General features: G+C 42.2%; 1 protein-coding gene across 1 annotated transcript in view; it reads left to right on the top strand.

The window, feature by feature from the left end:
- The window catches only part of LOC110509534 (serine/threonine-protein phosphatase 2A catalytic subunit beta isoform), a 29,942-nt gene extending 17,880 nt beyond the window's left edge, over positions 1 to 12,062 (top strand). The window contains exons 2-7 of the mRNA XM_021590453.2: positions 5,304 to 5,513; positions 5,833 to 6,006; positions 7,914 to 8,003; positions 8,493 to 8,654; positions 9,455 to 9,573; positions 11,211 to 12,062. Of these exons, the coding sequence (XP_021446128.1) occupies positions 5,304 to 5,513; positions 5,833 to 6,006; positions 7,914 to 8,003; positions 8,493 to 8,654; positions 9,455 to 9,573; positions 11,211 to 11,283 (828 nt within the window). The 3' untranslated portion in view covers positions 11,284 to 12,062. The remainder of the gene's footprint in view (positions 1 to 5,303; positions 5,514 to 5,832; positions 6,007 to 7,913; positions 8,004 to 8,492; positions 8,655 to 9,454; positions 9,574 to 11,210) is intronic.
- The last annotated feature ends 413 nt before the right edge of the window (positions 12,063 to 12,475 follow it).

Here is a 12,475-nt window from a genome sequence, read left to right as displayed (position 1 = left end):
TGCATGAACGGTATTCCAATGTGGAAGCATTCAAGGCCAAACTTATGTTGTTATCCAGACAAATGAACAGCTGTTCTCACTCATTTTCCAACATTGCCTGCACTGAACGCGCGCACATTGCAGTGCCGCACTGAGACATACAGTAGCACTTTAATCGACCTGCATGCTGAGTTTCCCCCGTCACCAAGTTAGAGACCTGAGCTGGAGCTTGTATCATGCCCTCTGTCTTTCGACAGTGAGAAAGCACCACCAGCCCCACACCACAATTGGAGCTCATCGATATCCAACGTGACAGTGCTTTGAAGGAGAAGTACAAAACAGCAACAATATACCAGTTCTATGGCTCACTGAATGAAACAAAGTTTCCAAACGTGAAAAAGCACACACAAAGGATGTTTGTTTTATTAGGGTCCCCATATGTGTGTTGTTCTCATTCATGAATTACAATCCCGTCATAGGTCAAATTTAACAAATGACCACTTGTCAGCTGTTCAAAGAATCTCTACATCAAAGATGACACCAGACTTTGATGCCCTTGCCCAGAGACGTGACCAGACCCATTGTTCACATTAAGACTTGAATAACCGTGACTGGGGTAGGCAAGAATTATGCCTTTTCATGGTGATTGTTATGCAGTGAGAATTCGGGCTCCAGTTCGGACTCTACAGACGTTTTTGGATAAAAGCCCCGGTCTCACAAACTGCACTTGCTCAGCCCCCGTTAATCATGCAGACTAATGGTTGGTATCTACGGATGCAGAAGAAATGGACAAATCCAAGTGTACAACTATTTAAAGTCTGTAGCTCAAACACACTATGTTTAAAAGGGGTTGGAAGTCCAAAATGCGCCAGCCATACGGTGTGACTCATTGGGTTAAAGAAGTTGAACAAGCTTGTGGTGCTGAAGGATAGCTCTGCACATTCGACCAGTTCAGGAACAAACAACAATATGCCTATGACTACGTGATATAGCTATTTATAGGCTATAACCTAATATAAATGTAAATATCATTGCACTGTTTGCGAGGAGAGCTTTATTGCGAGTAGGCATTTAATTGTATTGTGTAGCTTCAATCTTGACCACATAGTGATTAGCTTGACCACATAGTTACAAAACAGTGCATTCGGAAAGTATTCAGACTCCTTGACTTTTTCCACATTTTGTTACATTTACAGCCTTATTCTAAAATGTATTAAATTGTTTTCATCAATCTACACAAAATACCCCATAATGACAAGACAAAAACAACTTTTTAGATTTCTTTGCAAAAAAAACTGAATTGACATTTACATGAGGATTCAGAATATTTACTCAGTACTTTCTTGAAGCACATTTGGCAGTGATTACAGCCTCAAGTCTTCTTGGGTATGATGCTACAAGCTTGGCACACCTGTATTTGGGGAGTTTCTCCCCACAGCATGATGCTGCCACCACCATGCTTCACCATAGGGATGGTGCCAGGTTTCCTCCAGATGTGACTCTTGGCATTCAGGCCAAAGAGTTCAATCTTGGATTCATCAGACCAGAGAATGTTGTTTCTTATGGTCTGAGAGTCTTTAGGTGCCTTTTGGCAAACTCCAAGCGGGCTGTCATGTGCCTTTTACTGAAGATTGGCTTCCGTCTGGCCACTCTATCATAAAGGCCTGATTGGCGGAGTGCTGCGGAGATGGTTGCCCTTCTGGAAGATTCTCCCTTCTCCACAGAGGAACTCAGGAGCTCTGTTAAAGTTACCATTGGGTTCTTGGTCAGCTCACTGACCAAGGCCCTTCTCCCCTGATTGCTCAGTTTAGCCGGGCGGCCAGCTCTAGGAACAGTCTTGGTGGTTCCAAACTTCTTATATTTAAGAATGATGGAGGCCACTGTGTTCTTGGGAACCTTCAATGCTACAAAAAAATATATGGAACCACACATCTGCCACACTTATCCTCAGCACGGGGGCCCTTCAGGGGTGCGTGCTCAGTCCCCTCCTGTGTACTCCCTGTTCACACATGACTGCACGGCCAGGCACGACTCCAACACCATAATTTAAGTTTGCCGATGACACAACGGTGGTAAGCCTGATCAACAATGACAAGACCGCATATAGGTAGGAGGTCAGAGACCTGGCCAACAACAACCTTTCCCTCAACGTAATCAAGAAAAGGAGAACTGAGCACACCCCCATTCTCATTGACAGGGCTGTAGTGGAACAGGTTGAGAGCTTCAAGTTCCTTGGTGTCCACATCACCAAGAAACTAACATGGTCCAAGCACACCAAGACAGCCATGAGGAGGGCATGACAAAACCTATTCCCCTCAGGAGACTGAAAAGATTTGGCATGGGTCCTCAGATCCTCAACGTTCTACAGATGCACCATCGAGAGCATCCTGACAGTTTGCATCACTGCCTGGTATGCTCGGCCTTCGACCGCAAGGCGCTACAGAGAGTAGTGCGTACTTCCCAGTACATCACTGGGGACAAGTTTCCTGCCATCCAGGACCACTATACCAGGCGGTGTCAGAGGAAGGCCCTAAAAATTGTCAAAGACCCCAGCCACCCCAGTCCTAGACTGTTCTCTCTACTACCGCACGTCAAGCGGTACCGGAGTGCCAAGTCTAGGTCGAAGAGGCTTCTAAAACAGCTTCTACCCCCAAGCCATAAGACTACTGAACATCTAATCAAATGGCTTTTTGCATTACCCCCCTCTTTTATGCTGCTGTTACTGTTATTGTCTATGCATAAGTCACTTTAATAACTCTAACCACATATGTGTATATTACCTCAATTACCTTGACTTACTGGTGCCCCCGCACATTGACTCTGTACCCCTGTATATAGCCTCACTATCGTTATTTTACTGCTGCTCTTAGTTATTTGTTACTTTTACTTATTTTCTTTATTTTGTATTTTTCTTAGCTGCATTGTTGTTTAAGGGCTTGTATATTCCGCTTCAGGCTTAATTTGAGCTTCAAGATTATATTATTCCATGTGAAAGCCTACACTATTTTTCTTACAAAGAATGCAAATGTTACAATGATACAACCATGAGAAATTAAACACAATGGGAAGTATAAGTTCTGACAGTTTCATTATTCTTGATAAAACGAAATACAAAAATGTGGATTAAAAATCAAGAACCGCTTCACCAGACACCGTAACTAAAGTTGGTCGTGTGCAGTAGATCATCTACTGAGTGTCAACCAACAGGAGCATAAGGCAGAATCTGTGACGGCCAGCAGCAGTAGGCAGTGGGAGGAAGAGTGTCAAATGTTCTTCTGGTTAGGGTATATTCATCTCTGGCTCCCTCTTCAGTAATTTGTCTGTTAATTTTTGGACAAACTTGCATTGTCTCCATGGTGATAATGGAGCAGCTTTCATTGCATATGGTGTGTTGATCGAGGAAGCTGCAGTATCCTTGTAGTGCAAGGAATGAATATAGAACTGATGCTTTTTTTCTTTAGGGGGGGGGGGGTTCAGCTTAATATTGTGGAAAGATTGATGGAATCAACAATGTAATTCTCTGCATCATTTCCAATCCCCCATTAGTTTTTTTTTGTAAATATATTTATTTCCATATACAGTGGGGAGAGCAAGTATTTGATACACTGCCAATTTTGCAGGTTTTTTTTATTTAAAAAAAATCATAGGTACACTTCAACTGTGAGAGACAAAAATCCAGAAAAAAAATCCATCTAAAACAAAAATCCAGAAAATCACATTGTATGATTTTTAAGTAATTAATTAGCATTTTATTGCATGACATGAGTATTTGATACATCAGATACAATAGAATGGGACAGAATCAGAATCGGAATCAGAATCAATATTTGGGACAGAAACCTTTGTTTGCAATTACAGAGATCATACGTTTCCTGTAGTTCTTGACCAGGTTTGCACACACTGCAGCAGGGATTTTGGCCCACTCCTCCATACAGACCTTCTCCAGATCCTTCAGGTTTCGGGGCTGTCGCTGGGCAATACGGACTTTCAGCTCACTCCAAATATTTTCTATTGGGTTCAGGTCTGGAGACTGGCTAGGCCACTCCAGGACCTCAAGATGCTTCTTACGGAGCCAGTCCTTAGTTGCCCTGGCTGTGTGTTTCAGGTCGTTGTCATGCTGGAAGACCCAGTCACGACCCGTCTTCAATGCCCTTACTGAGGGAAAGAGGTTGTTGGCCAAGATCTTGTGATATATGGCCCCATCCATCCTCCCCTCAATACAGTGCAGTCGTCCTGTCCCCTTTGCAGAAAAGCATCCCCAAAGAATGATGTTTCCACCTCCATGCTTCACGGTTGGGATGGTATTCTTGGGGTTGTACTCATCCTTCTTCCTCCAAACACGGCGAGTGGAGTTTAGACCAAAAAGCTTTATTTTTGTCTCATCAGACCACATGGCCGTCTCCCATTCCTCCTCTGGATCATCCAGATGGTCATTGGCAAACTTCAGACGGGCCTGGACATGCGCTGGCTTGAGCAGGGAGACCTTGCGTGCGCTGCAGGATTTTAATCCATGACAGCATAGTGTGTTACTAATGTTTTTCTTTGAGACTGTGGTCCCAGCTCTCTTCAGGTCATTGACCTGGAGTCTGTTTGATTGAGTGTGTGGACAGGTGTATTTTATACAGGTAACGACTTCAAACAGATGCAGAGAATACAGGTAATGAGTGGAGAACAGGAGGGCTTCTTAAAGAAAAACTAACAGGTCTGTGAGAGCCGGAATTCTTACTGGTTGGTAGGTGATCAATGCAAATTAATTACTTAAAAATCATACAATGTGATTTTCTGGATTTTTGTTTTAGATTCCATCTCTCAGAGTTGAAGTGTACCTATGATAAAAAAAAATACAGACCTCTACATGCTTTGTAAGTAGGAAAACCTGCAAAATCGGCAGTGTATCAAATACTTCAAATCCCCACTGTATAAAATCCCCACTGTATAATATATAAAAAGATATGCGAAGAAAATATTGTGTGTGTGTGTGTGTGTGTGTATATACATCCAAGATGACATAGCAGTCAGACGTCCTTTGTCCTCGTATTATATATATATATATATAGGTATATATAGATATAGATATCTATATATAATACGAGGACAAAGGACGTCTGACTGCTATGTCATCTTGGATGTCGTTAGTAATGTAAGAAATAAAAATACATTAATAAACAAAATACTGCAAAGTTTCCTAAGAGCAAGAAGCGAGGGAACCCTCTGTCGGGTTACTTGTCTTGCAGCCTTTCATTCACCCTCTTGAATAAATGTTTACATTTGTATACACCAGTCACTGATGTTTTCTGTAATCCACTTTTTGTTCCCCTCTTCAGGCTAAAGAGATCCTGACCAAGGAGTCTAACGTGCAGGAGGTGCGCTGTCCCGTCACGGTGTGCGGAGATGTGCACGGCCAGTTCCATGACCTCATGGAGCTTTTCAGAATCGGGGGTAAATCGCCCGACACCAACTACCTATTCATGGGGGACTACGTAGACCGAGGCTACTACTCGGTGGAAACAGTCTCGCTGCTTGTCGCACTAAAGGCAAGTGAACTCTGAACTTGATGAGTGGGCTGAAACCACAGTATTTCAGTTTCTGGTATAAAGTCTGTCTTGCCGTCAGGGGTTGGAACCGGTTCAGTGAACAGGACCAAAAACCGGAAAATGACGTAATTTTTAGAGGAACCGAAATAACCAGGAGCGAAAGTGCGATTTTCATGATTGTAAATGGTTTTGAATACGATGCAGTTTAGTTTTCACATGGTGGCACCGTGCTGCTGTCACATTCTGTGTAATGAAAAATGCCTTTAATCAAGTTTTTAGGCCTAGAGCTTTTGGAGCTAAACTCTCTCTCGCTCCGCAGGTCCGTTACCCAAAGCGCATCACGATACTGCGGGGGAACCACGAGAGCAGACAGATCACCCAGGTGTATGGCTTCTACGACGAGTGCCTGAGGAAGTACGGCAATGCCAATGTGTGGAAATACTTCACAGACCTCTTCGACTATCTCCCCCTGACGGCCCTTGTGGACGAACAGGTAACACAAGTGCATAAAGTGGTGTTATTTTATGTCATTGTGTGCATCCCAAATGGCACCCTTTTTCCTTTATAGTGCACTACTTTTGACCAGGGCCTGATTTTCACCAGGGTCCATAGGGCTGTGGTCAAAAGTAGTCAGAAGTTTACTTACACTTGTAGGTTGTCATGAACTTGTTTTTCAACCACTCCACACATTTCTTGTTAACAAACTATAGTTTTGGCAAGTCGGTTAGGATATCTACTTTGTGCATGACACCAGTAATTTTTCAAACATTTGTTTACAGACAGATTATTTCACTTATAATTCACTGTATCACAATTCCAGTGGGTCAGAAGTTTACATACACTAAGTTGACTGAACCTTTAAACAGCTTGGAAAATTCCAGAAAAGGATGTCATGGCTTTAGAAGCTTCTGATAGGCTAATTTACATAATTTGAGTTAATTGGAGGTGTAACCTTGGATGTATTTCAAGACCTACGTTCAAACTCAGTGCTTCTTTGCTTGACATCATGGGAAAATCAAAAGAAATCAGCCAAGACTTCAGAAATAAAATAGACCTCCACAAGTCTGGTTCATCCTTGGGAGCAATTTCCAAATGCCTGAAGGTACCACGTTCATCTGTACAAATAATAGTAGGCAAGTATAAACATCATGGGACCACGCAGCCGTCATACCGCTCAGGAAGGAGACACGTTCTGTTGTCTCGAGATGAAAGTACTTTGGTGCGAAAAGTGCAAATCAATCCCAGAACAACAGCAAAGGACCTTGTGAAGATGCTGGAGGAAACAGGTACAAAAGTATATATATCCACAGTAAAACGAGTCCTATATCGATATAACCTGAAATGCCACTCAGCAAGGAAGAAGCCACTGCTCCAAAACCTCCGTAAAAAAGCCAGACTACGATTTGCAACTGCACATGAGGACAAAGATTGTACTTTTTGGAGAAATGTCCTCTGGTCTGATGAAACAAAAATGTTTGGCCATAATGACCATTGTTATGTTTGGAGGAAAACATAACAAGCCAGAGAACACTATCCCAACCGTGAAGCACGGGGTGGCAGCATCATGTTGTGGGGGTGCTTTGCTGCAGGAGGGACTGGGGTACTTAAGAAAATAGATGGCATCATTAGGATGGAAAATGATGTGGATATATTGAAGCAACACCTCAAGTCATCAGTCAGGAAATTAAAGCTTGGTTGCAAATGGGTCTTCCAAATGGACAATGACCCCAAGCATACTTCCAAAGTTGTGGCAAAATGGCTTAAGGACAACAAAGTCAAGGTATTGGAGTGGCCATCACAAATCCCTGACCTCAATCCTATAAAACATTTGTGGGCAGTACTGACAAAGCGTGTGCGAGCAAGGAGGCCTACAAACCTGACTCAGTTACACCAGCTCTGTCAGGAGGAATGGGCCAAAATTCACCCAACTTATTGTGGGAAGCTTGTGGAAGGCTACCTGAAATGTTTGACCCAAGTTAAACAATTTAAAGGCAATGCTACCAAGTACTAATTGAGTGTATGTAAACGTCTGACCCACTGGGAATGTGATGAAATAAATAAACCTGAAATAAATCCTTCTCTCTGCTATTATTCTGACATTTCACATTCTTAAAATAAAGTGGTGATTCTAACTGACCTAAGACAGGGAATTTTTACTAGGATTAAATGTCAGGAATGGTGAAAAACTGAGTTTAAATGTATTTGGCTAACGTGCATGTAAACTTCCGACTTCAACTGTACATAATAGGGTGCAGTTTGGGATATACATTGAATGTTATGCATAAGTTCAAAGGAAGCCTTCCTAATTATGTTTGTGATTTACATGTAGGGAACAACCCTCTTATCCAAAGTGACTTGTCTCACGGTAAATCAGGTCTATTCTTTCGTCCTATGCTGTAGATCTTCTGCCTGCACGGTGGCCTCTCCCCCTCCATAGACACACTGGATCACATCCGGGCACTGGATCGCCTGCAGGAAGTTCCACACGAGGTCAGTGTTGCCTGACAGAGGACCTAATTAGTCAGCCCTGTCAACCACGCAGACAGTCGGGGTAGGATACTAGCTAGCTGTCAGCACCGAGAGGGGCTGTCAGATGGTATGAGGTCGACTGCATGATGGTGTGGTGGTGTTGACCTACCTCAGTGTTAGAGCCAAGCCCCAGGTTGTGTTCAGTAGGCACCAAATGGAGTACAATAGGGAGACCTTAACTGGACCACGGTGAAATAATCCTTTTTGCTATGTCGTGCCATAATGAACATGGCCCTGGTCTCTTTTCGAGGCTTAGGCTATTCAGGTTCCAATGCATCACTGTCATTGATGGCTGCAGTCTTGTGACAAATATTAGGATTATTTCTCTCCTTTGCAATCCTACTGCCCATTACATATTTAATATGATCTCTGTGTTCAAGCCGTCCTGCGTAAGGTCAGAATCACTGTGCGGCAATTTATTGAGGGCTGCTTTTCGTGTCTGTGTTTCAGGGGCCCATGTGTGACCTGCTGTGGTCAGACCCAGATGACCGCGGGGGCTGGGGCATCTCCCCCCGAGGTGCTGGCTACACCTTTGGGCAGGACATCTCGGAAACCTTCAACCATGCCAACGGTCTTACCCTTGTGTCCCGTGCCCACCAACTTGTCATGGAGGTAACCCCAGTTATGCTTTTAGTTTAGGCAGTTAATGTTTATGCTCAGTGTCTTTATATACTTGGTTGGTGTAGTTTTAGTATCAAAGCATGTAGCAATTACACTGATTCTGGGAGTAAAATGCTTCTGTAGATGGTTTAGAATTTGAATTCTCCCATGGAAGAGAGGACAATTTTTCTAAATGTTTCAAGTCGAATATTGTAGTACTTCCGTTCTGTACATGGAACCTGAAGGTCTGTTAAGACTGCCCAGGGGGAATTGAATTTGAGATGTCAAAATGAACAGATATCGTGGTAAGAGCAGATGTAGCCTACACACACTTGAGTTAGCTTGCCCTCCATGTCTTTGTAGATGTTTCAGCTGGAAGCCACTGTGCAAATGTTAGCTGTTTAACATGGATAAATAATTCAGGAGTCTTGTGTACGCCGTTTTCATTTATAGTATTATCCACTACCGGCTTTGAGGGAGGAGCTGGCGGCTTGTGTCCAAAATGGAACCCTATCCCGCACGTAGTGCACCATTTTTGAACAGGGCTCTCTTTTTAAAATTTGCTGAGGGGAATAGATTGCTATTTGGGAAGCATCCTGGGAGTTCACCTGGCTCAAAATTCCAGGGCCAGAATGTAGAGTTGGAAATTAAGCCGTGTACTGTATACATATAACTACTTCTTGTAAAGGAAGGGTTTAAGTACCTAAAATACATACATTGGATATTCCCTCAGAAAGATCTAACTAATGATTAGAATAAGCAATTTAAGGTTGACTTAACTTTTTATGGTGATGCTGATTTTTGTTTTCCAGGGCTACAACTGGTGTCATGACCGAAACGTCGTCACCATCTTCAGTGCACCAAACTACTGCTATCGCTGTGGCAACCAAGCTGCCATCATGGAACTGGACGATACTCTTAAATACTCTTTGTAAGTGACACTGAGGTTATCTGAGGCTCTAAGGACAGGTGAACTCAGATTAGTGTTTTTAACCAGGTTTCCATCCAACCAGTTCATACAGATGAATTACCTGATGCATTAGAGTCACTACCAGACTGATGGAAACAGGATATGCTGGGTACAATTGTATAAATGTCGACAGACAATTTGTTGGTTCGACACGGGATCTTTTCAAATCAAATTTTATTGGTCACATTCACATGGTTAGCAGATGTGAGTGTAGGGAAATGATTGTGCTCATAGTTCCAACAGTGCAGCAATATCTAACAGGTAATATCTAACAATTCCACAACAAAAACCTAATGCACACAAATCTAGTAAAGGAATGGAATAAGAATATATACATTAATGGATGAGTAATGTCAGGGTGGCATTTTTGTGTCTGTAAAATGTATAAAGTGAGGAATGGCGGTGGAAATGCATTTTATGCGCAAATATTGGTATAATAACCATCATATTGAAGTAAACTTGATGTGTTGTGTGATCCTCCCACTACGACTCGGGAAAGCATGCAGTTTATTAGGCCACAGATTAAATAAATGATAATGAACTGCACAGAGTGGTGAAAGTGCATGGTGAGGAGCTTGATACACCTTACTTATTCTGGTGATGTTTATTTATCAAAGCATGGCTGCCGTTTGACAAATATTGTCCTTAATAATCTCATCCAGGTACCTGCACTGTATCTGCCAGCTGTTGGCTATAGTGCACGTGCCAAGACCAGAGTGGACACATTTGTTGTATAATGCAACAGTATTTGTGACACTGCATTATTTTTATTTGCAGTACGTCTACACGCATAGTCCTGTATCCGCAATAAGTCTGTTTGATTTGTGCTAATTTTCCAAAATTCAATGCATTTTTCCATGAATGCTGTGTTCTTTTGCTATCAATGCACATAACAATCTATGCACAAACATAACGATCAATGCTGCTGAATTCATAGTTGTTGTTTTTTCAGCTGTGTAGCATTTATTTAGGTGATTTTTAGTTCTCAGTGATTATATTATAAATAAAAAAAGATATACAGTGACTTCAGAAATGATTCACACCCCTGGACTTTTTCCAGATATTGTTGTTACAGCCAGAATGTAGAATGGATTCATTTGAGATGTTTTGTCACTGGTATTGTCACACAATACCCCGTAATGTCAAAGTGGAATTAGGCGTTTTGAAATTTGTACAAAGTTAATTACAAATGAAAAGCTGAAATGTCTTGAGGCAATAAGTAATCAACCCCTTTTTTTATGGCAAGCCTAAATAAGTTCCAGAGTAAAACAAATGTTGCTTAAGTTGCATGGACTCACTGTGTGCAATAATAGTGTGTAACATCACTTTTGAATGACTACCTCATCTCTGTACCCCACACATACAATTATCTGTAAGGTCCCTTTGTCGAGCACTGAATTTCAAACACAGATTCAACCACAAAGACCAGGGAGGTTTTCCAGTGCCTCGCAAAAAAGGGCACCTATTTATTGGTAGATGGGTAAAAATGCCGGCATTATTGTAATTGATTGTAACTGTTCTGAAATGTTAAAATGTGCCAGTTCTGTAATGGTCTTCATTGGAGTCATCCTAATGTTGTATTTCCTGTCCTCCTCCAGCCTTCAGTTTGACCCTGCACCTCGACGCGGGGAGCCCCATGTCACCCGCCGTACCCCCGACTACTTCTTATAAACACCCACTGGCCTGGTGGTGGAGGAAGAAGACTGCAAGACCGCTACAGCAAGCAACAAACCCCCAAAACCTGTGTGCATATGACCTGTTAAAACATGAAAACACTGACATGGACCAAAATGTGCCATATAAGCATTTAGTACATAATACAAATTGCCCTGTGTCTCAGTAATGCAACACAGTGTTCCGTTTGAGCCTTTACTGTAGTTGGCTGCTGTATAATATTGATCGTAATGTTATTTTGTTCATGGGTCTACACAGAGAGAAAGCATCCCTATATACAGTATTTCCCATTATTGTGTCTGAGCGCACAGGCACTGCCATTGAGGCAATCTCTATTTTGAAGTGGTCGATTTTCTTCACGATTGGCTGATCTCTCCTGATTACCCGGTTGGCCATGATTTCCAACAGGGTCATCGGGGGGGGGGGGGGGGTCAGCCAATGAAGTTGGCTAAAATGGCCTTTTGGCCACTAGAGGCCTCTCTGCAACTGTACATTACTCTGCACAAAAAACGTGATAACTTGCTTACTTTCCCCACCCAAATATCACTGGACAATGATACATTTTCCATTGGCAATGCCTGGAATGTGAATAACGGTATTTTATACAGATGCACAAGCTTACATCCCCAGCCCACTCTTCTTCACCAAACTTCTTCCTACTCTTCCCCTTGGGCTAATCTACCTGTTTATTGTTCCTCTGTATATTTGTCATGAAATGATTACCTCTTTGATGCATTTGAACTAATAAAGTACTTTTAATTGTAAATGACACCAAATCACTGACTCCCAGGGATATTTTCAATCAAAATGGTCCACTCATACAGTAAATCTGTGTAGCAAAATGTTTTAATAAAGCTTGGGAACCACTGTTTGAGCATTGGGAAGAGTACACTAGGCAGAGGTGGAAAAAGTACTCAATTGTTATACTTGAGTAAAAGTAGAAAGTAAATGCTATACATAAAATTCCTTATATTTAGCAAACCAAATGGCACAATTGACTTTTTAATTACTTTTTTGACAGCCAAGGGCACACCAACACTCAAACGAAGCATTTATGTTTAGTGAGTCCCAGATCAGAGGCAGTACGGATGACCATGGACGTTCTCTTGAGAAGTGTGTGAATTGGACCTTTTTCCTGTACTGCTAAGCATTCAAATTGTAACTAGTACTTTTGAGTCAGTGAAAATGT

This window comes from Oncorhynchus mykiss, chromosome Y (genome assembly GCF_013265735.2).
Source record: "Oncorhynchus mykiss isolate Arlee chromosome Y, USDA_OmykA_1.1, whole genome shotgun sequence".
In the NCBI taxonomy this organism is placed as follows: Eukaryota; Metazoa; Chordata; class Actinopteri; order Salmoniformes; family Salmonidae; genus Oncorhynchus; species Oncorhynchus mykiss.
Note: the sequence above shows the minus strand (reverse complement) of the source record. Positions and strands in the feature narration are given on the sequence as shown.